Here is a 20,183-nt window from a genome sequence, read left to right on the forward strand (position 1 = left end):
CTGAAGCATCGTCTGTCTGAGCTGAGGCAGGGCTGCATGGAATGGAGGAATACTAGAGAGCAGCGCTGCTTGTCTGTCTGTCGACACACTCTGTCTGGACTCTCACGCTGCATCCAGGATAGATTGTGTGTTGAGTGGATGATAGGAATAGAGGATGCAGGTCTGATATGCACAGTATGTCTGTTTGTGATCATATGTGTATAGGTTTGTGTGTGTTCACTACATCCAAGCAGGTGAGTGTAATGTGTTCGCATGTACACTGTTGTGCATGTGTGTATTTGTGAAATGTGTAAGATGAAATGTATGTGTTTGCAAATGTGCAAATGAGTTTCTATGTGTATGCATTGCGCCCCTGTATTCATGTTTGTGTGCACATGTAAGGTATCTAAACGGATGCATACATATCTCATAACTTCCTCTGTTTGTGCACTGTGACGTGATTCTCTTGCTGTGTTTTCCTAGACTCTAGTTGTGTTGTAGTCATGGCTGCCTGAGGGACTGCTCCCTGGCCGTGTGGATCTGGAGCCCCCTCTGATATCATGCTGAGAGCTGGGCCAGCGGCCACCACTCTAATCCTGCTGCTGTCATACTGCTGCTGCCACCTGTGTCACTCTCTGGGTAAGTTCTCCCTACAGTATCACTGCGGAGGACAGGGAAGACACTCTCAGAGTGATGGGCCATCAGAGATGTTATCAGACTGAGAGATACCCACTCTGCACAACTAGGGTCATCTACTGGGTACAGGATGATAAGGAGATGAGCGGCAGGGCAGATGGAAAGTCTGAGGATGGGAGATAGTGAAGAGGCAACGCCAGCTGAGACTAATACTAAATTAAAAGAGGAACTGATGAGGGATGCTCATTAACAGATGGGCTGAGTAATGTCAATATGACCACTCAATATATCCAGACCGAATGTCCCTTTTAAGTAGATTTCTAATCAAAGTGTATGGTCTCAGAGACTTTGCCAATGGTTGTTATTAAAGTGAGTGATTTGGTTTCCTGCTCTCAGTTAATTCAGTATATACGATACGCAGCCCTGTCTGGTTTAGTGCAGTCATTTCCTGTGGTTGGTGACCTTCTGTTCAGCTGGGAGAGGTGATGAGCTGAATAAGGCAAGAAATATCTCTATTAACAACTTGGGTAAAGAACCTCAGAGTTCTAATAACTCTGTCCAGTCAATATCAGAAGTATAAGCTGGCCAGCCCAGATAGCTCCACACGGCTGCCTCCTCCATGCCAGCCAACCTGTGCAGAAACAGGATTGATTCTCGCACTGACTGACGCTGACTGTAATTTGTTTTGGATAAGAGCGTGAGCGTCTGCTAAATAACTAAAATGGAAAAATGTAATGGAGCTCCTCTTATGAAATTCTGTCCTTCGTTAGTGGACTGGGTTAAATAACATGGGCTGTGTGGACTGCAGAAGAGGGTTAGGAGATGTGTAAGGTCACAGATTTTAATCTGTCATCTCTTGGGGTGTTTTTGTAAACCCCACAATTTTGAGATGACTCATAAAATATTCACATCTTTCATCAGTACAGTACACAGCCAGGGATCCTCTGGAGAGATAGTCTGGCCTAATGCCTCACTGGCCACACAATCAGGTTACACTAATTGTAGATACACTACCGTTCAAAAGTTTGGGGTCACTTAGAAATGTCCTTGTTTTTGAAATAAAAGCATTTATTTTGTCCATTAACTAAAATAACATAAAATTGATCAGAAGTACAGTGTAGACATTGTTAATGTTGTAAATGACTATTTTAATGGAATATCTACATAGGCGTACAGAGGCCCATTATCAGCAACCATCACTCCTGTGTTCCAATGGCACGTTGTGTTAGCTAATCCAAATTTATTATCTTAAAAGGGCAATTGATCATTAGAAAACCCTTTTGCAATTATGTTAGCACAACTGAAAACTGTTGTTCTGATTAAAGAAGCAATAAAACTGGCCTTCTTTAGACTAGTTAAGTATCTGGAGCATCAGCATTTGTGTGTTCGATTATAGGCTCAAAATTTCTTCTTTAATCAGAACAACAGTTTTCAGCTGCGCTAACATATTTGCAAAAGTGTTTTCTAATGATCAATTACCCTTTTAAAATTATGAACTTGGATTAGTTAACACAACGTGCCATTGGAACACAGGAGTGATGGTTGCTGATAATGGGCCTGCGTACGCCTATGTAGATAGTCCATTAAACATTTTCATTTATTTTATTTCACCTTTATTTAACCAGGTAGGCTAGTTGAGAACAAATTCTCATTTACAACTGCGACCTGTCCAAGATAAAGCAAAGCAGTTCGACACATACAACAACACAGAGTTACACATGGAATGAACAAACATACAGTCAATAATACAGTAGAAAAAGTATATATACAGTGTGTGCATATGAGGTAAAATAAGGGAGGTAAGGCAATAAATAGGCCATGGTGGCGAAGTAATTACAATATAGCAATTAAACACTGGAATGGTATATGTGCAGAAGATGAAGGTGCAAGTAGAGATGCTGGGGTGCAAATGAGCAAGATAAATAAATAAATACAGTATGGGGATGAGGTAGTTGGGTGGGCTATTTACAGATGGGCTATGTCAGGTGCAGTGATCTGTGAGCTGCTCTGACAGCTGGTGCTTAAAGCTAGTGAGGGAGATATGTGTCTCCAGCTGCAGTGATTTTTACAGTTCGTTCCAGTCATTGGCAGCAGAGAACTGGAAGGAAAGGCGGCCAAAGGAGGAATTGGCTTTGGGGGTGACCAGTGAGATATACCTGCTGGAGCGCGTGCTACGGGTGGGTGCTGCTATGGAGACCAAAATCTTCCATTTCCAGCTACAATAGTAATTTACAACATTAACAATGTCTACACTGTATTTCTGATTGATTTGATGTTATTTTAATGGACAAAAAATTTGCTTTTCTTTCAAAAACAAGGAAATGTCTAAGTGACCCCAAACTTTTGAACGTTAGTGTAAGACTGAGCATTTATAACACAATCTATACACTGGATTAGAGATATTGTAAAGGGTTGGGAAGTGGTCTTTCGATTGTGTTTATCATTCAATCATAACAATGCATGCTGAATTGTTGCTCCACTACAAAAATCAAAGGAAGCACCTATAATGTAGTCCATGTATATAATGGCCTTGCTCTATGAGGATGTTCCAGTTATGCAGACTCTTCCCCTCTGATTTGATATAGATGTCTTTGCTCAGTTTAAATGAATAGTGTCCCGTGGTTCTGAGCCTACTTGCTGGTGTTAGTCTAATGGACAACAGAGCCAGCTGCAGAAGATATTTTGCACGAGTTGTCTTTACCCACTTAAATTATTTTTATTTCATATATACCTTATTTAAAAAGTATTACTTAGCTAATTGCTAAGTTACTACTTGTAATGACATACAATAGATGATGGTTGTACTATAGGTGTTATATGACACATTGTTGGATCATATTTAAATTGGCTTTCACAAAGGGTAGTGTTCAGAATCTCCCAGAGAAGCCAGACATGGAGCAGGATTTTCCACAGGAAGATGTGCTGAGAGACAGAAAGTGTAAAGATGATGAATCTGCTAATCACAGTGATATTGACTGAGGTCTAAGAATGCTGCTATTGATCCTGAGCCTGAGGATGACACAGGGGTGTTAACTGTCGTCGGCCCCGCATAGGGCCTGTCATCCTCAGGTAAATTTACAGCCATATTGAACGCACGTTAAAAAAAGCCAATAAGCACGTGGGGAATGATTTAAGAGCATTGTGTCCCTCGAGAATTGAATCAATACTTCCTCATTTTCTCTGCGCTGGAGAGCTGTTTCCAGCAGTAATACAGCAACTTTACATCCTTCTTTGATCTAAAGTGCTGAATATAATAATTGAATCCAGAGATTTGCTTGTGCTTAATTCTGCATTTACAGAGGCTAACTCTAGATTTTCCTCCCAGTCAGCAGTTGTATGTGGACTAGAGTGACGGCTGATGTCTTTAATATGGAAGGTGCACCTTCGGTCTCTCTCTGTCTAAAAACCCAGCTAGCCCTTAGGGGGCACAAAGACCTCCCTGTGTCCTTCACACATAAAACGCTTCCTCTATCTAAAGCTCCATCCTCTAGCCTTTCTCTCCATCATCAACCCCCCTAGGGCCTACACCACCAGGCTGTCATGGATACCAGCATGCCACAGAGGCCAGCTGATGCACTGATACAATGAGGTATCCATCAACCACAGTCACAACATCAGACCCATCTGTAATGAAGTTATGGAGAGTAAAACTCATTGGGGCTTCCTTCCTCATAATCCAGATAGAAAACACACTGAGACAAATTAAATTAGACCAGAGCGGGGGATGACTGACTGAGGATTTACAGAGATAGAGACACTAAATAGAACAGAGCTGATAGGAAGAAACACATTAGTGTTGGATGATGGAAGGAGGCTGACTAGACTGGCAGCCCACACTATTGAACCCTTCCCACTTGACACTGGTGGTGGCATCACACACATGGAACAATGGAGTCATATTTAATCTCTCCATGTCTATGCAGCCGGCTGACAGTGAGTCGTCAATTACGGAGGAAATTGGTGCACAAATGCAACCCTGGCTGCTATCTATAGTTTATACTGTGCCAAACCTTCATCAGATTTTAAAGGTTTGGACAGCCTTTTATTGCCTGAACCACAGCCAAGTGACTCTTACCTTTAATCACTGTTAGATTGTTTATAGGCCTACTTCCATGGTGAAGAACTGGGGATGAAGCACCACTCTGTATTGGTAGCAGAGGAGTCTCGTCCAGGGAGGAAGAGGAGGATTAATTTGATGGAAAAAACAATAACATATTATTCAAAAATCCTCCCTGTAAATAAAATTACACCTCTGTTATACACACTAACATATCTGATCAAACATACTAGTTTGCAGAGAATTCTAACAGGAAGGACACACTTGACCTTTGTCTCCTTCCAATGAGAAGTGGAAAGCACCAAATCATGAATAAAAGGTATTGACTATGTTGCCATGACAAAGTGACAGTTAGCTTTCTTCCTCTGTAGATAGTGAATGTCTGGTCCTGGTCTGAGGGTAAACAGGGACCAGAGATGTGATTGCCATGATGCTGAGAGCCCTGGAGCGATTTCCTGCATGTTAAACTGGAGATTGATGGGGTTATTGACAAAGTGTCAGGTGCCAGGTACTATGAATCATTGTCAATGTGCTTTAGCTGGGCTGAACATGGGCCATGAGCTGTTACCAGGATAATGCCCCCTGTTAACACGTCGCTGACATGATACAGGCTAATGTGGTGTTTCCCTGTCTCTATAGGAATCCCTAAACTGTCCTCCTATGCCAAGACAGAGGACAAACTGTTCAAGAACCTCTTCAGAAACTACCAGAAATGGGTGAGGCCTGTGGAATACCTCAATGGCACAGTACGGGTCAGATTTGGACTGGCCATCTCCCAGCTAGTGGACGTGGTGAGAAAAATATGATTATTTTGGGATATTGTGGTTTAAGATACCTTAATAGAAAATGACTCAAGAGAAAGTGAAAGTAACCCAGTAAAATACTACTTGAGTAAAAGTCTAAAAGTATTTGTTTTAAAATATACTTAAGTATCAAAAGTAAAAGTATAAACCATTTTAAATTCCTTAAATTAAGCAAACCAGAAGGCACCATTTTTTTGTTTTGGATTTATTTATCAGTAGCCAGGGGCACACTCCCAACACTCAGACATCCCTTACAAATGAAGAATGTGTGTTTAGTGAGGCCGCCAGATCAACGGCAGTAGGGATGACCAGCGATGTTTTCTTCTAAGTGTGTGCATTGGACCATTTTCCTGTCCTGCTAAGCATTCAAAATGGAATGATTACTTTTGGGTGTCAGGGAAAATGTATTGAGTAAAAAGTACATTATTTTCTTCAGGAATGTAGTGAAGTAAAAGTAAAAATAATCAAAAATATAAACAGCAATGTACAGATACCCCCCCAAAATTACTTGAGTAGTTTAAAGTATTTTTTACTTAAGTACATTACATCACTGCAAAGAATATATCACTATAAATATATTTAGACTAATTTACATTCTGTTTTTTAACACATTTACACACATACTGACAGTATAACAACACAAAGGTACAGATAAAACCTTTACAGTATGGTCTCTCCATTACAGGACGAGAAGAACCAGTTGATGACAACCAATGTGTGGATGAAACAGGCAAGATCTTAAACATATTTGGGGGGGCATGATATTTTCCGAGAAGCCAGTGTTTGGAGGATAAATTAGCACGGGTGTTGTTATGCCCGAGACGAAGTCGAGTGCTGGCAAACCATGCCAATATGTCCTCCAATCACCGTCTTCCAGGGCATTATCACCTTTATACAACGGGTTACCAACATATTTAAATAATGATTAGCATATTTTAATAAAAAAGTTATTTTGAGGAATTTATTCATACTATTTCATCGTTCCACAAGATATAGTCCTGACACAAATCTAGGTGTTGCTACCCAAGCCGGCTGGTCGTTCATTCTATCGGTGTCACGTTCCTGACCGGTTTTCTGTTATTTTGTATGTGTTTGACGGTCAGGGCGTGAGTTTGGGTGGGTAGTCTATGTTATGTGTTTCTATGTTGGTTAAAGGGTGACCTGATATGGCTCTCAATTAGAGGCAGGTGGTTTTCATTTCCTCTGATTGAGAGCCATATTAAGGTAGGTGTTTTCACATTGATTGTTGTGGGTGGTTGTCTCCTGTGTCTGTGTTTGTTTGCACCATACGGGACTGTTTCGTTCGTTCGTCGTTTTGTGTAGTCATTTTCCTGTTCGTGAGTTCTTCGTGTTATGTAAGTTCTTATGTTCAGGTTCGTCTACTCCGTTTGTTGTTTTGTTTAGTTTCAAGTGAAGTTCGTGTTTTCGTCTTTACTTTAAATAAATCATGTCATATCAAGACGCTGCATTTTGGTTTAATCCCTGCTCCTCCTCTTCGGATGAAGAGGAGGAGGAACATCCGGACAGAACCACCCACCGAATCAGAACCAAGCAGCGTATGTTCGAGCAGTGGAATACACAGGACTACTGGACTTGGGAGGACGAGCTGGATGGAAAAGGACCTTGGGCACAGCCGGGAGAATATCGCCGTCCCAAAGCTGAGATGGAAGCAGCGAGAGCCCAGGAGCGGTGGTATGAGGAGGCAGCAAGGAGACGTGGCTGGAAGCCGGAGAATCAAGCTCAAGACCGGAGTTATGAAGGTACGCGGCTAGCACGGAAGCCCGTGAAGAAACCCCAAACATTTCTTGGGGGGGGGCTAAGAGGTAGTGGGCCAAGGGCAGGTAGGAGACCTGCGCCCACTTCCCAGGCTAACCGTGGAGAGCGGGAGTACGGGCAGACACCGTGTTACGCAGTAGAGCGCACGGTGTCTCCTGTACGTGTGCATAGCCCGGTGCGGGTTATTCCACCTCCCCGCACTGGTAGGGCTAGATTGAGCATTGAGCCAAGTGCCATGAAGCCGGCTCTACATATCTGGCCACCAGTACGTCTCCTCGGGCCGGCTTACATGGCACCAGCCTTACGCATGGTGTCCCCGGTTCGCCTACATAGCCCGGTGCGGGTTATTCCACCTCCCCGCACTGGTCGGGCGACGGGGAGCATTCAACCAGGTAAGGTTGGGCAGGCTCAATGCTCAAGGGAGCCAATACGCCTGCACGGTCCGGTATTTCCGGCGCCACTTTCCCGCCCCAGCCCAGTACTACCAGTGCCTACTCCACGCACCAGGCTTCCAGTGCGTTTCCAGAGCCCTGTTCCTCCTCCACGCACTCTCCCTATGGTGCGTGTCTCCAGCCCAGTGCCTCCAGTTCCGGCACCACGCACTAAGCCACCTGTGCGTTTCCAGAGCCCTGTACACACTGTTCCTTCTCCCCGTACTCGTCCTGATGTGCGTGCCCTCAGCCCGGTACCACCAGTTCCGGTACCACGCACCAGGCCTATAGTGCGCTTCGAGATGTCAGTGTGCCCTGTCCCTGCTCCCCGCACTAGCCTTGAAGTGCGTGTCTCCAGTCCGGTGCCTCCAGTTCCGGCACCACGCACCAGGCCTACAGTGCGCCTCAGTCGGCTAGAGTCTGTAGTCTGCCCAACGCCGTCTGAGCCATCCGTCTCCTCAGCGCCATCTGAGCCATCCGTCTCCTCAGCGCCATCTGAGCCATCCGTCTCCTCAGCGCCATCTGAGCCATCCGTCTCCCCAGCGCCATCTGAGCCATCCGTCTCCCCAGCGCCGTCTGAGCCATCCGTCTGCCCAGTGCCGTCTGAGCCATCCGTCTGTCCCGAGCCATTAGAGCCGCCCGTCTGTCCCGAGCCGTCAGAGCCGTTCGTCAGTCAGGAGCCGCTAGAGCCATTCGTCAGACAGGATCTGCCAGAGCCGCCAACCAGACAGGATCTGCCAGAGCCGCCAACCAGACAGGATCTGCCAGAGCCGCCAACCAGACAGGATCTGCCAGAGCCGCCAACCAGACAGGATCTGCCAGAGCCGCCAGTGAGCCATGAGCGTCCAGAGCCGTCAGCCAGCCATGAGCGTCCAGAGCCGTCAGCCAGCCATGAGCGTCCAGAGCCGTCAGCCAGTCATGAGCTGCCCCTCAGCCCAGAGCTGCCATTGATCCAGAACTGTCCCTCAGTCCAGAGCTGTCTCTCTGTCCGGAGCTGCCCTTCAGTCCGGAGTTGCCCCTCTATCCTGAGCTACCTCTCTATCCTGACCTACCTCTCGGTCCTGAGCTACCTTATCCCGGTGCTGCCCCTTGTCCTGGTGCTGCCCCTTATCTTAAGGTTAACATTTAAATTAAGTGGGTGTAAGATGAGGGTGGTCATTCTAAGGGGGAGACGTAAGCTGGGATTGACTATGGTGGGGTGGGGACCTCGCCCAGAGCCTGAGCCACCACCGTGGTCAGACGCCCACCCAGACCCTCCCCTAGACTTTTTGGTGGTGCGTTCGGAGTACGCACCTTAAGGGGGGGGTTATGTCACGTTCCTGACCGGTTTTCTGTTATTTTGTATGTGTTTGACGGTCAGGGCGTGAGTTTGGGTGGGTAGTCTATGTTATGTGTTTCTATGTTGGTTAAAGGGTGACCTGATATGGCTCTCAATTAGAGGCAGGTGGTTTTCATTTCCTCTGATTGAGAGCCATATTAAGGTAGGTGTTTTCACATTGATTGTTGTGGGTGGTTGTCTCCTGTGTCTGTGTTTGTTTGCACCATACGGGACTGTTTCGTTCGTTCGTCGTTTTGTGTAGTCATTTTCCTGTTCGTGAGTTCTTCGTGTTATGTAAGTTCTTATGTTCAGGTTCGTCTACTCCGTTTGTTGTTTTGTTTAGTTTCAAGTGAAGTTCGTGTTTTCGTCTTTACTTTAAATAAATCATGTCATATCAAGACGCTGCATTTTGGTTTAATCCCTGCTCCTCCTCTTCGGATGAAGAGGAGGAGGAACGTCGTTACAATCGGTTTGGTTCTCAGAGACGTGACCCAGTTGTTAAGTATTTCTGTTCTGTATCTATGGACGCGACCCAGTCGTTCGTTCTAAATATTCTATTGCCATACTGGCTGGCAACGTTCTTGCTTGCTAGTTGGCCAACTATGGCTAATTTACAGTCTCTTCAAACAGTGCAGACAGAATAACAACAGTAGCTGCATTTGTTTAAGCTGTTTTCTAGTGACATTTATTTGGATACATCCATAACAATGATGATGCGCGATTTCACCTGCCATAGAAAATGTGCTCTCTCATCAGAACACTGTTGTTCAGAGGAGCTAGCCAACAACACAGCTAACACCATCACTTCAAACTGAAGCTGGAAAGACAGCAAACTAGCTGCACTTCATTTATTCTACCTGTTTCTAATGACATTTCTTTGTATATATCCCCCCAAAAATTGACTGGCTGAGAAAAGCTGCCTGCTTGTCTGTCTTGTCCCGACTCCCGACCCCTACACGTTCATTACTATGGGACAGCTGGAGATCAAATTTCAAAATGAAACAATGGTACAAATGTCAGAGAGACAGACAGCAAGGTTTATACAAATCTCCACTATTGAAAACCAATTGCTAGTCTAAAAGAAATGGGAGATAATGTCTAGATGCTTTTTACATTTGAGGTCATGTTTATAAATTGTCTGGCTGGGCTGATGAGACAGTGGATTGCGCAGTGAGATTGAAAAGTGCAAATAGGCATTTCAACGTCACAGCTTTAGCCGGTGGTAACTTGTGGAATAGACACCGACTGGAATGCGGTTTTAACCAATCAGCGTCCAGGATTAGACCCACCCATTGTATAATTCACAACACTCTACAGCAGTGGTTCCCAAACAGGGGTACTAGGACCCCCGGGGGTACTTGGCCTATCCAGAGGGGGTAATTGAAAAGACTCATAAGTCCATAGGGTTACATGCACATAAGCGGGTACTTCAGGGGTACTCCAGGCAAAGCAAAATTCAGTTGGGAGTACAGTAACCAAAAAAGGTTGGGAACCACTGCTCTACAGCAGCGTCAGCTAGACATACAAAGGCGACATGGCATTTAGAGTAACAATCAACCTCCCTTCCCCCTGCATGTCCCCTTGTTCTGGTGGCATTTCACGAAAAGCTCACATCTTCATTTCTCCCCACCCTCCTCCACCTTCCCTTGTGCCCACACGAGCCACCCACTTTGCAACTCCGGCCCCCCGGCAGCCTGCCTTGCCACCCAGCACTCTTGGCAGCTTAATTCATATCCTCTGACTGCATCGGCTCTCTGCAGCCAGATGGCAAATCAGATGACAGAGGGCAATAGCTAACATGGCCACAGTGGTGGAAAAAGTACTAAATACTCATACTTGAGTAAAAGTAAAGATACCTTAATAGAAAAAGACTCAAGTAAAAGTGAGTCACCCAATAAAATACTACTTCAGTAAAAGTCTAAAAGTATTTGGTTTTAAATATACTTAAGTATCAAAAGTAAATGTAGTTGCTAAAATATACTGAAGTATCGAAATTAAAAGTATGAATAATTAAAATTCCTTCTATTAATTAAGCAAACCAGACGGCACAATTTATTTTACAGATAACCAGGGGCACACTCCAACACTCAGACATTGTTTACAAACAAAGCATTTGTGTTTAGTGAGTCCACCAGATCAGAGGCAGTAGGGATGACCAGGGATGTTCTCTTGATAATTGTGCGAATTGGACCATTTTCTGCCCTGCTAAGCATATAATGAGTACTTTTGGGTGTCAGGGAAAATGTATGGAGTAAAAAGTACATACTTTTCTTTAGGAATGTAGTGAAGTAAAAGTAAAAGTAGTCAAAAATATAAATGGTAAAGTAAAGTACAGATACCCCCCAAAAAGACTTAAGTAGTACTTTAAAGTATTTTTACTTAAGTACTTTACACCACTGCATGGCCACATCTATTCATCAGCGGTGAATGAGGACATAAAGTTGAAGATATGACTCTGTACACGTCAGTGCTTCTCTCCCACTATCTACTTTATTTGGCCATACATTTTTATATCCACCATGTGACGATGCAAAAACTCTGAGAAATGACATCTGCTTATCACAGATATGCAGTTGCATTGTTACACATACACTGTCCTCAGAACAGCCTCAATTTGTCAGGGCATGGACTCTACAAGGCGTCGAAAGCATTCCACAGGGATGCTGGCCCATGTTGACTCCAATGCTTCTCACAGTGTTGTCAAGTTGGCTGGATGTCCTTTTGGTGGTGGACCATTCTTGATAGAAATGGGGTACTGTCGAACGTGAAAAACCCAGCAGCGTTGCAGCTGTTGACACAAACCGGTGCACCTTGCGCCTACTACCATACCCCGTTCAAAGGCACTTAAATACTTTGTCTTACCCATTCCCCTCTGAATGGCACACATACACAATCCATGTGTCAATTGTCTCAAGGCTTAAAAATCCTTCTTTAACCTGTTCCCTCCCCTTCATCTACACTGATTGAAGTGGATTTAACAAGTGACATCAACAAGGGATCATAGCGTTCACCTGGATTCACCTGGTCAGTCTATGTCATGGAAAGAGCAGGTGTTCTTAATGTTTTGTACACTCAGTATATAGTGTAGTGCAATCAAATTTCTCTCAGGAGGAGAAAAGTAATTGATGGTGAGCTCCTGCAGCAGTCTTGTCAAATGGATCCACTTGTAAAAAGAGATGACTCATCCCTCTCTCTCTCCTGTTTAGGAATGGTTGGACATGAAGCTACGCTGGAACCCTGATGACTACCTGGGCATCACTAATATCAGAGTCCCCTCGGACTCCATCTGGATCCCAGACATTGTGCTCTATGACAAGTAAGTACCATGCCCATGTCTGACAACAGTTTCGAACAAAAGATGGTACTGATATTGAACTAACACGTTCTGTGCAATATAATCTCCACATTAGGGTTTGTAAGGTCATGAAAAGTCATGGAAATCAGTTGAATAATTGTTTCTGATGTAATTCATAAAAGCACACTTTTAAATATGGTCAATCAATAAAAAATATATACTTATCAGCCATTATCGGAATGACCCTTTAGTGCGTGTCTGTGGTGTTGCGTGTGAGCCAGTGCGAGTGGGCGGTTGCCCGAGGAGAAAGAGCGCGAAAATTCCAGCAGCGGTTATTCAATAATGACAGACAGACTAATTAGATCACCAATTCAAAATATAACTTGAAGCAGTTATCTCGCTAGTTAACTAACCTATAGCTAACTAAGCATTCATTTCGTTGTTGCCTTTCCACCGGCACTGTAGAGCCTAACTGCAACGTTAAACTGGGATTCCCCTCTATTAAACAGTAGACATGTAATTCCGATAACGTTAAAATATTCTAAGAATAGCCTAATTGACAAATAAGTTGCTGTGCATAGATCTCCCTCGAAACATGAATATCTGTGCCTTATATATAAACAGGTCTAGTTAGATACCTTGCTTTGAAGTAGCCTACCTTATCCATTTGATCCCTGATTCATTGAATTGAGAGAATCATTTTATAAAGACAAAAGTATTTGTTTGTAATGTTGAAAAAGCCAAGCCTGCACACCCTGGAGCTCTCCAGATGGAGTGTTGACCACATGTTGACAACATGTGACTAACAGTCCATCTCTATCTGGGGGGCTAAGTGCCTTGATCAAGGGTAGGACAGCAGGAGAAAGACGCGGTAGGTATACATGGAATCAGACACTGCAGCTTTCCAGTGTCAATAATGGTTACTTTTCATGTAGGCTATAATAATAGTCATGAAAAAAAATGGTTGAAGGTCATATAGAAGTCATGGAAAATGAGTTTAATCCATTAACAGTGAATAATCATAGGTCTCTATAACAATCTCTAATGGAGCGACTTGGAAAAATACAGCTCCTGCACTACTTCCATCCCAAGTCAAGCACTGTATAATACTGGAAACTTTCTACGTTTACCAGTAAACTACCAGAATTTTGGCGTCTTTCATGGATTTTATGTAATCTATTACAAGACATCTAGTGGCCCTTTTGGGTACTTCAGATTATCACAGGTGTCTGTAACAATCTATGGCCCTCTGTGGCTGCTTTTACACAGGAAGCCCAATTCTGATCTTTTTTCTACTAATTGGTCTTTTGACCAATCACATCAGATCTTTTCACATCAGATCTTTTTCAGAGTTGATCTGATTGTTCAAAAGACCAATTAATTAAAACAATCGGAATTGTGTAAATGCAGCCTTAGTGGCCTTATCACATAAAATATCTGAAATAATTCAATAAGATGATTTTTTTTAATTATAAAATAGAATGAAAAAGCTGTAGAACATTAACCTAAATATAAACCATCAACTTAGTGAATACCATTGGTGTTAAATATGAGGATTTCAACATGTTTTACTATTTCAGTATGTGTTTGTTGTCAGTGTTTTGGCGTCAAACTGGTGGCAGTTGAAAAATAAGTAAAAAGTTGGAAATGTTGCAGAGTTAATTGAAAATAATGCTTTTGTTGATTAAATTCTTTTTTAATTAATTAGGTTATTTTCTCTTGAACCGTATGGTCTATCTACTAGAAACTCATGGACAATATGGACACAGATATAATCAATTAATACTATATATTCATTATTTTTTTTAAATATGTTTTTCAAGTATAAATTACGAAAGTTACGATAGATTGCCATAGATTTTCTGTTAAATACCAAAATTACTGAAGATTCCAGTAACTTTGGGAAATTACCAGTAGCTTTGCAACCCTACCAGCATAGACTATATTTTGAACAGCACAAATTCAATTAATCCAACACATCAAGAAAAGCCTGATTCAATCCCGTAGAAGATAAACAGATCTTAACCCTTTCCTCTAACAGTGCCGATGGACGTTTTGAGGGCTCTGTCACCAAGGCTGTTGTCAAGTATGATGGCACCATCACCTGGACACAGCCCGCTAACTACAAGTCAGCCTGCATCATCGATGTCACCTTCTTCCCCTTTGACCTGCAGAACTGCTCAATGAAGTTTGGCTCCTGGACCTATGATGGCTCACAGGTTGTAGCCTACACAGCATTGTGAAACAGTCTACAGTATATTAATGACCATACAGTCTTTAATTGATGTCAGAAATGTGTTAATCTCTTGTTTATACTTTGGGGAGTTAAAGGGAAGATATGTCTGTTGATGTTTCATCTTTTCTAACCTTGTATTCATTCAATAGGTTGATATCCTCCTGGAGGACTTCCATGTGGATAAGAGGGACTACTTTGACAATGGTGAATGGGAGATAGTGAAAGCGACAGGCAGCCGTGGTCTGAGGATGGACGGTTCCTGCCACTTCCCCTTCATTACCTACTCCTTTATCATCCGTAGACTGCCGCTCTTCTACACCCTCTTCCTCATTATCCCCTGTATCGGCCTTTCCTTCCTCACCATCCTGGTCTTCTACCTGCCCTCCAACGGTGGGGAGAAGATCTCCCTGTGCACCTCTGTGCTGGTGTCCCTCACCGTCTTCCTTCTCGTGATCGAGGAGATCATTCCGTCCTCCTCCAAGGTCATCCCTCTGATCGGGGAGTACCTGGTGTTCACCATGATCTTTGTCACGCTCTCAATCGTCATCACCGTCTTCGCCATCAACATCCACCACCGCTCCTCGTCCACGCACCAAGGCATGGCGCCCTGGGTGCGTCGTATCTTCCTGCACAGGCTGCCTAAGCTGCTGTGTATGCGCAGCCACGTGGACCGCTATGCTACCCCAGGTGGGGCCAGGGCAGGACTGGCAGGGAGAGAAGGAGTAGTAGGGGGCATTACGAAGGGTTCTTCACCAGAGTCCACCCCTCATCTCTCCTCTAGGAATAACCTGCAGGCTGCTTTGGACTCTATCCGCTACATCACCATGCATGTGGTCAAGGAGAACGAGGTCAGAGAGGTAAGATCCCATTGAGTTACAGAGAATCAGTCTGCCCCTGCAGTATCAATGACAAAGTTGGCATGAGAGAATATTGTGTTTGTTTGTTATGATTTGAACACCATTCAAAATCAATTCTATAGTACTGAATTTAGGTTTTTGAAGTCTTACTGTAATTCTCTCTATATATTCATCATCTCCATACTGTATATTTGTCTCCATCCTCTGATTGTCACATGCAACTGCACCTCTGAGTGCAAAGCCCTCCCAGCCTGTGTCAACGAGGTCATGTGTTGGAGTCTGAAGGGCGTTTTGGTCTCTCTCTCCAGGTGGTGCAGGACTGGAAGTTTGTGGCTCAAGTTCTGGATCGTGTGTTCCTGTGGACCTTTCTCCTAGTCTCAGTACTGGGCTCTGCTCTGCTCTTCATCCCTGTCATCTACAAATGGGCAAACATCATCGTCCCCAACCATGCAGGCGGCAGCGGATAAGACTAAACTGAGACTAAGTGCACTGAGCACAATAAATGCAGATACACTACAGTCAGTGCAGAAGAAGAGACACTTACTCACATGTGTGTGTGGGAGACCAGTTATAATTTCAATGGATTCTAGTTCCATCATGATTCTTGATTTGTGTATATGAATGAGGGATTATTGTCTCTATGTTGCTGTATCTGTTTATAGATTAAATTAACATACAATTGTTTTATATTCTGGAAGGAGGATACCTCCCTATAGGCATATCTCACAAAGTAAAGTATAACAATGAATACAATTCTCCAGGTTACTGTCTTTCTTGCCTCCCACCCTTTACCATTACCCTTTTATATGACCCATTACCTTTTATGTTTAAGTCGGCGTTAACCTTTTATACACATTACCCTTTTATATTACCTTTTTAAATACATTACCCTTTTATATACACTACCCTTTTATATTACCCTTACATTACACTTTTCTATTTTATTAACTCTAGGTTGGTAAAATACAAAATAAAATACAGTTTGTTTTTAACAGTGGCTACACTCTCAGAAAAGCAGTATTACATAACAACATCAAGAAAAAGTTTAATTATAATCCGCTTGAATAAGCTTCACTGAAGAATTCAGCTGTGAATGCTCTTGAATGAGCAAAAACTACTGTTTGGCTTGTGGGATACAGGTAACTTAGCAGACAAATCATTGTTACAGTGAATTAATGTACCTACTTTCCAGCTTCTAAGACCATCTCTTTGTATTACAGAGGTGTCTTGAGATTAGCTTTTAAGTATGTTAGTTGGGGACTTAAGTCAGTCAGTCTACCTGATACAAAAACAAGAGTTGTTGTTTTGCATTCTGTTCCTTCCCGCCTTCTGATTTCACCTATCATTCAGATGAAAGATGGCAAGCCATAATGGAAGCATTAACTCATACCTTCTCATATCTTTACTGGTTGTTTCTTGGAGAATCTACGATGGTGGGAAAATTATAGTATTTCCCTTAGAAGGTAGTCACTGGTTGAACATGAACAATCTGATCAAGGCTCTTCACTCTCAGGGACACACCATCACAGTGGTACGAACGACAAAAAGTTGGTACATCAAAGAAGAATCGCCCTACTACAGTTCTATTACAATACCTGTCACTGATGCTATGGATGAGGAATTTGTAAAGCAAATTATGAAGAAAGTAATTGATATAGAGAGAGGAACGAGCTCTGTACTAAACTTTATACATTTGCAAATCGAGTTGTTCTCTGCCAGGTCTAAGGTTCATAAATATGCTAGTGACTTGGCAACTGCTGTATTGAAAGACAAGGATTTAATGAAGACCCTAAAGGAAAACCAATATGACCTGGTGCTTACTGACCCAGCATGGGGGACCGGTATTTTGGTGGCTCACTATCTTCAGCTACCTCTAGTCTACAATGTACGTTGGGCAATCGGTAGAGAGGGACATTTAACTATTGCACCATCACCAATGTCGTACATTCCAATGACTGTATCAGGGCACTCAGACAAAATGACTTTCACAGAGAGAGCAAAGAATATGCTTTTATTATTGCTATTTACTGTTCGGGACAGGTTGAATTTCTGGCCATATTACCAGGCTGTTTGTGATGAGTTTTTCCAACCAGGTGTGGACTTCTATGAGTTATTACAAGGGGCTGATCTGTGGCTCATGAGAGTTGACTTTGTGTTTGAATTTCCTCGTCCCACCATGCCTAATGTTATCTATATGGGAGGGTTCCAATGTAATACTGCCAAGCCTCTTCCCCAAGAACTGGAAGAGTTTGTTCATAGTTCAGGGGAACATGGAGTCATTATCATGTCTTTGGGAACCTTAGTTGCACAGCTTCCTCGTGATTTAACTGATGAATTGGCTGCTGCTTTTGCCCAACTGCCTCAGAAGGTCATCTGGAGACACAAAGGAGACAGGCCAACTACTCTGGGCAACAACACCTTACTAGTTGACTGGATGCCTCAGAATGATCTGTTAGGACATCCAAAGACAAGGCTGTTTGTAGCTCATGGAGGAACAAATGGGGTTCAAGAGGCTATTTACCATGGAATTCCTGTTGTGGGTCTACCTCTGTTTTTTGATCAATATGACAACCTCCTTCGTCTGAAAGAGAGAGGAGGAGCAAAGCTTTTATCCATGGCAACAGTAGACAAGAACAATAACTTCCTAGAGGCCTTACAGGAAGTTCTGGATGAGCCATCCTACAGGATGAACATGCAGAGACTCTCCAGGCTACACCGGGACGTGCCAATGGAGCCCCTGGACACTGCCCTCTTCTGGATTGAGTTTGTCATGAGACACAAAGGTGCTGCTCATCTGCGTACAGAGTCCTACAGAATGCCTTGGTACTCCTACCACTCTGTAGATGTTGTCCTGATATTGTTGGGTGTTGTGTCAGTGCTTATTCTTCTTCTTGTTGCAATAGTCAGATATTTATGCGTTAGAAAATGCTTGAAACGAAAGATGAAAAGTGAATGAGCAGATCCAATTCTCCACATTCTGGTGCACACAAATAATAGGATATGTATGAATTAAAGTTGTAATATGTAACTTTTAGGGCGACCCAACAAAACTCCTATAGATATGCGAGTTATGGATCTGTCATTCTCATTGAAAGCAAGTCTAAGACGCCGTAGATCTCTTCTATGTGTGCTATCTCTATGCTTCCCATGTTTAAGTTTCTTTTTGCGTCTTTTACTTTCGGTTTTGTACACCAGCTTCAAACAGCAGAAAATACAATATTTTTGGTTATGGAAAATATATTTCACAGTGGTTTAGATGATACAATGATTCTCTACACTCACTTGCTTGTTTTGCCACATAGACTGAAATTAGGCAAACTATTACAATTTTAGCAACCAGGAAATGGCAGAGCGATTTCTGCATAGTGCATCTTTAAATCATGAAAATGTATAATGTTGAATTGATGCCAACATAATAAAATGCTTATGTATAATTTAGTGTGGAATACATTTGTTGTCAAGTATTTCCAGATGGTTGTGCATTTTGTGATTCAATCCTACACTGCAAATATTTACTGTAAGTGTTACATTCACAGTGTTAAAGTTTTTTTTACTCTGTGTAGTGTAAAAAAACTCAAAACCTCATTCATCATTATCATATTTCCCACCATGCTCTATTGCAGGTTGATGTTTAGAATTGTTTGTTTCAACATCTGTGTTTTTGCATGTACATTGATTGATTGATCTTATGCTACAGAAAGATACATACTTTGCCAGCTAGCATAATGTAATTTGCAGGCCTGATGTGGCTTGCGAGCCAAGAATTTCAGACCAGTGTTAGGGAGAAACTAGGCCATCAAAGAAAGGCCATATGATGTATGTAATGTATTGTCATAAAGGGTTTAATCTTAATTAAACTATAACACTTAGGCACTCACTTCGTGAAGGCTACAGGACTGGAAGTGAACGAACGAATGCAACAAACTGTCACTAACAAACACACTTATGGGTGTTAACTCGATCATTCCCTCGAAAGGCACACTGGTAAATATACAATTAAGGCTTTACACCCTACAGTGTTAAAATATAATGAACTTCTAGGGTACAAAATGTAGTCTGATGGAGTTGATTGTTAACATCTGCTACAGAGTTTATTTTCTTACACTTTCAAAACTGTTATTTTAACACCAGTTAAGTTGGACTCATATATACATTCTGATATAATACAATGTACAATCTCCGAGTTCAATGTACACTGGTGATTTTGCTGTGTACAGCTGAAATTGACAACCTCATAGCCTTAAATAATAACAATTTATGCCATTTAGCAGACACTTTTATCCAAAGTCACGTACAGTCATGCGTCCATACATTTTTTGTATATGAGTGGCCCCAGCGCTCATAAAACCATATTGCATATTCCAAACATGTACAAGTTGGTGAAAGTCCACAAACACAGGAACATTGTGTTCACTCAGATTAACTCATTGAACTGTCACTCTCATCAAGGGATTTTACGTTAATGATTACATCTGTCAAGTAATTGATTAGGGTAGGTCTATTTGTGTGTTTAAACAGAAACAATGTGAATGTTACAAAGCCCACTAAAGTACACTGAGTGCACAAAACATTAGGAACACCTTCCTAATATTGAGTTGCCATTTTGCCCTCAGAATAGCCTCAATTTGTCAGTGCATGGACTCTACAAGGTGTCAAAAGCATTCCACAGGGATGCTGGCCCATGTTGACTCCAGTGCTTCCCACAGTTGTGTCAAGTTGGCTAGATGTCCTTTGGATGGTGGACCATTCTTGATACAAACTGTTGAGCGTGAAAAATCCAGCTGCAATATGTAAC

The 20,183-nt window shown here is 42.7% G+C and overlaps 2 protein-coding genes across 2 annotated transcripts in view; both read left to right on the forward strand.

Annotated features, from left to right (window-relative positions):
* The window catches only part of chrna5 (cholinergic receptor, nicotinic, alpha 5), a 64,724-nt gene extending 48,869 nt beyond the window's left edge, over nt 1-15,855 (forward strand). The window contains exons 2-8 of the mRNA XM_038999357.1: nt 5,312-5,463; nt 6,161-6,205; nt 12,207-12,316; nt 14,337-14,514; nt 14,681-15,218; nt 15,288-15,388; nt 15,697-15,855. Coding sequence (XP_038855285.1) covers nt 5,312-5,463; nt 6,161-6,205; nt 12,207-12,316; nt 14,337-14,514; nt 14,681-15,218; nt 15,288-15,388; nt 15,697-15,855 — 1,283 coding nt within the window. The remainder of the gene's footprint in view (nt 1-5,311; nt 5,464-6,160; nt 6,206-12,206; nt 12,317-14,336; nt 14,515-14,680; nt 15,219-15,287; nt 15,389-15,696) is intronic.
* A 998-nt stretch (nt 15,856-16,853) lies between these two features.
* Nucleotides 16,854-19,260, forward strand: LOC120046563 (UDP-glucuronosyltransferase 2B20-like). Its single transcript, XM_038991910.1, has one exon. It carries the CDS (start codon nt 16,869-16,871, stop codon nt 18,342-18,344), a length of 1,476 nt encoding a protein of 491 aa, XP_038847838.1. The 5' UTR covers nt 16,854-16,868; the 3' UTR covers nt 18,345-19,260.
* Nucleotides 19,261-20,183: the final 923 nt, after the last annotated feature.

Source organism: Salvelinus namaycush, chromosome 1 (genome assembly GCF_016432855.1).
Source record: "Salvelinus namaycush isolate Seneca chromosome 1, SaNama_1.0, whole genome shotgun sequence".
Taxonomy (NCBI): domain Eukaryota; kingdom Metazoa; phylum Chordata; class Actinopteri; order Salmoniformes; family Salmonidae; genus Salvelinus; species Salvelinus namaycush.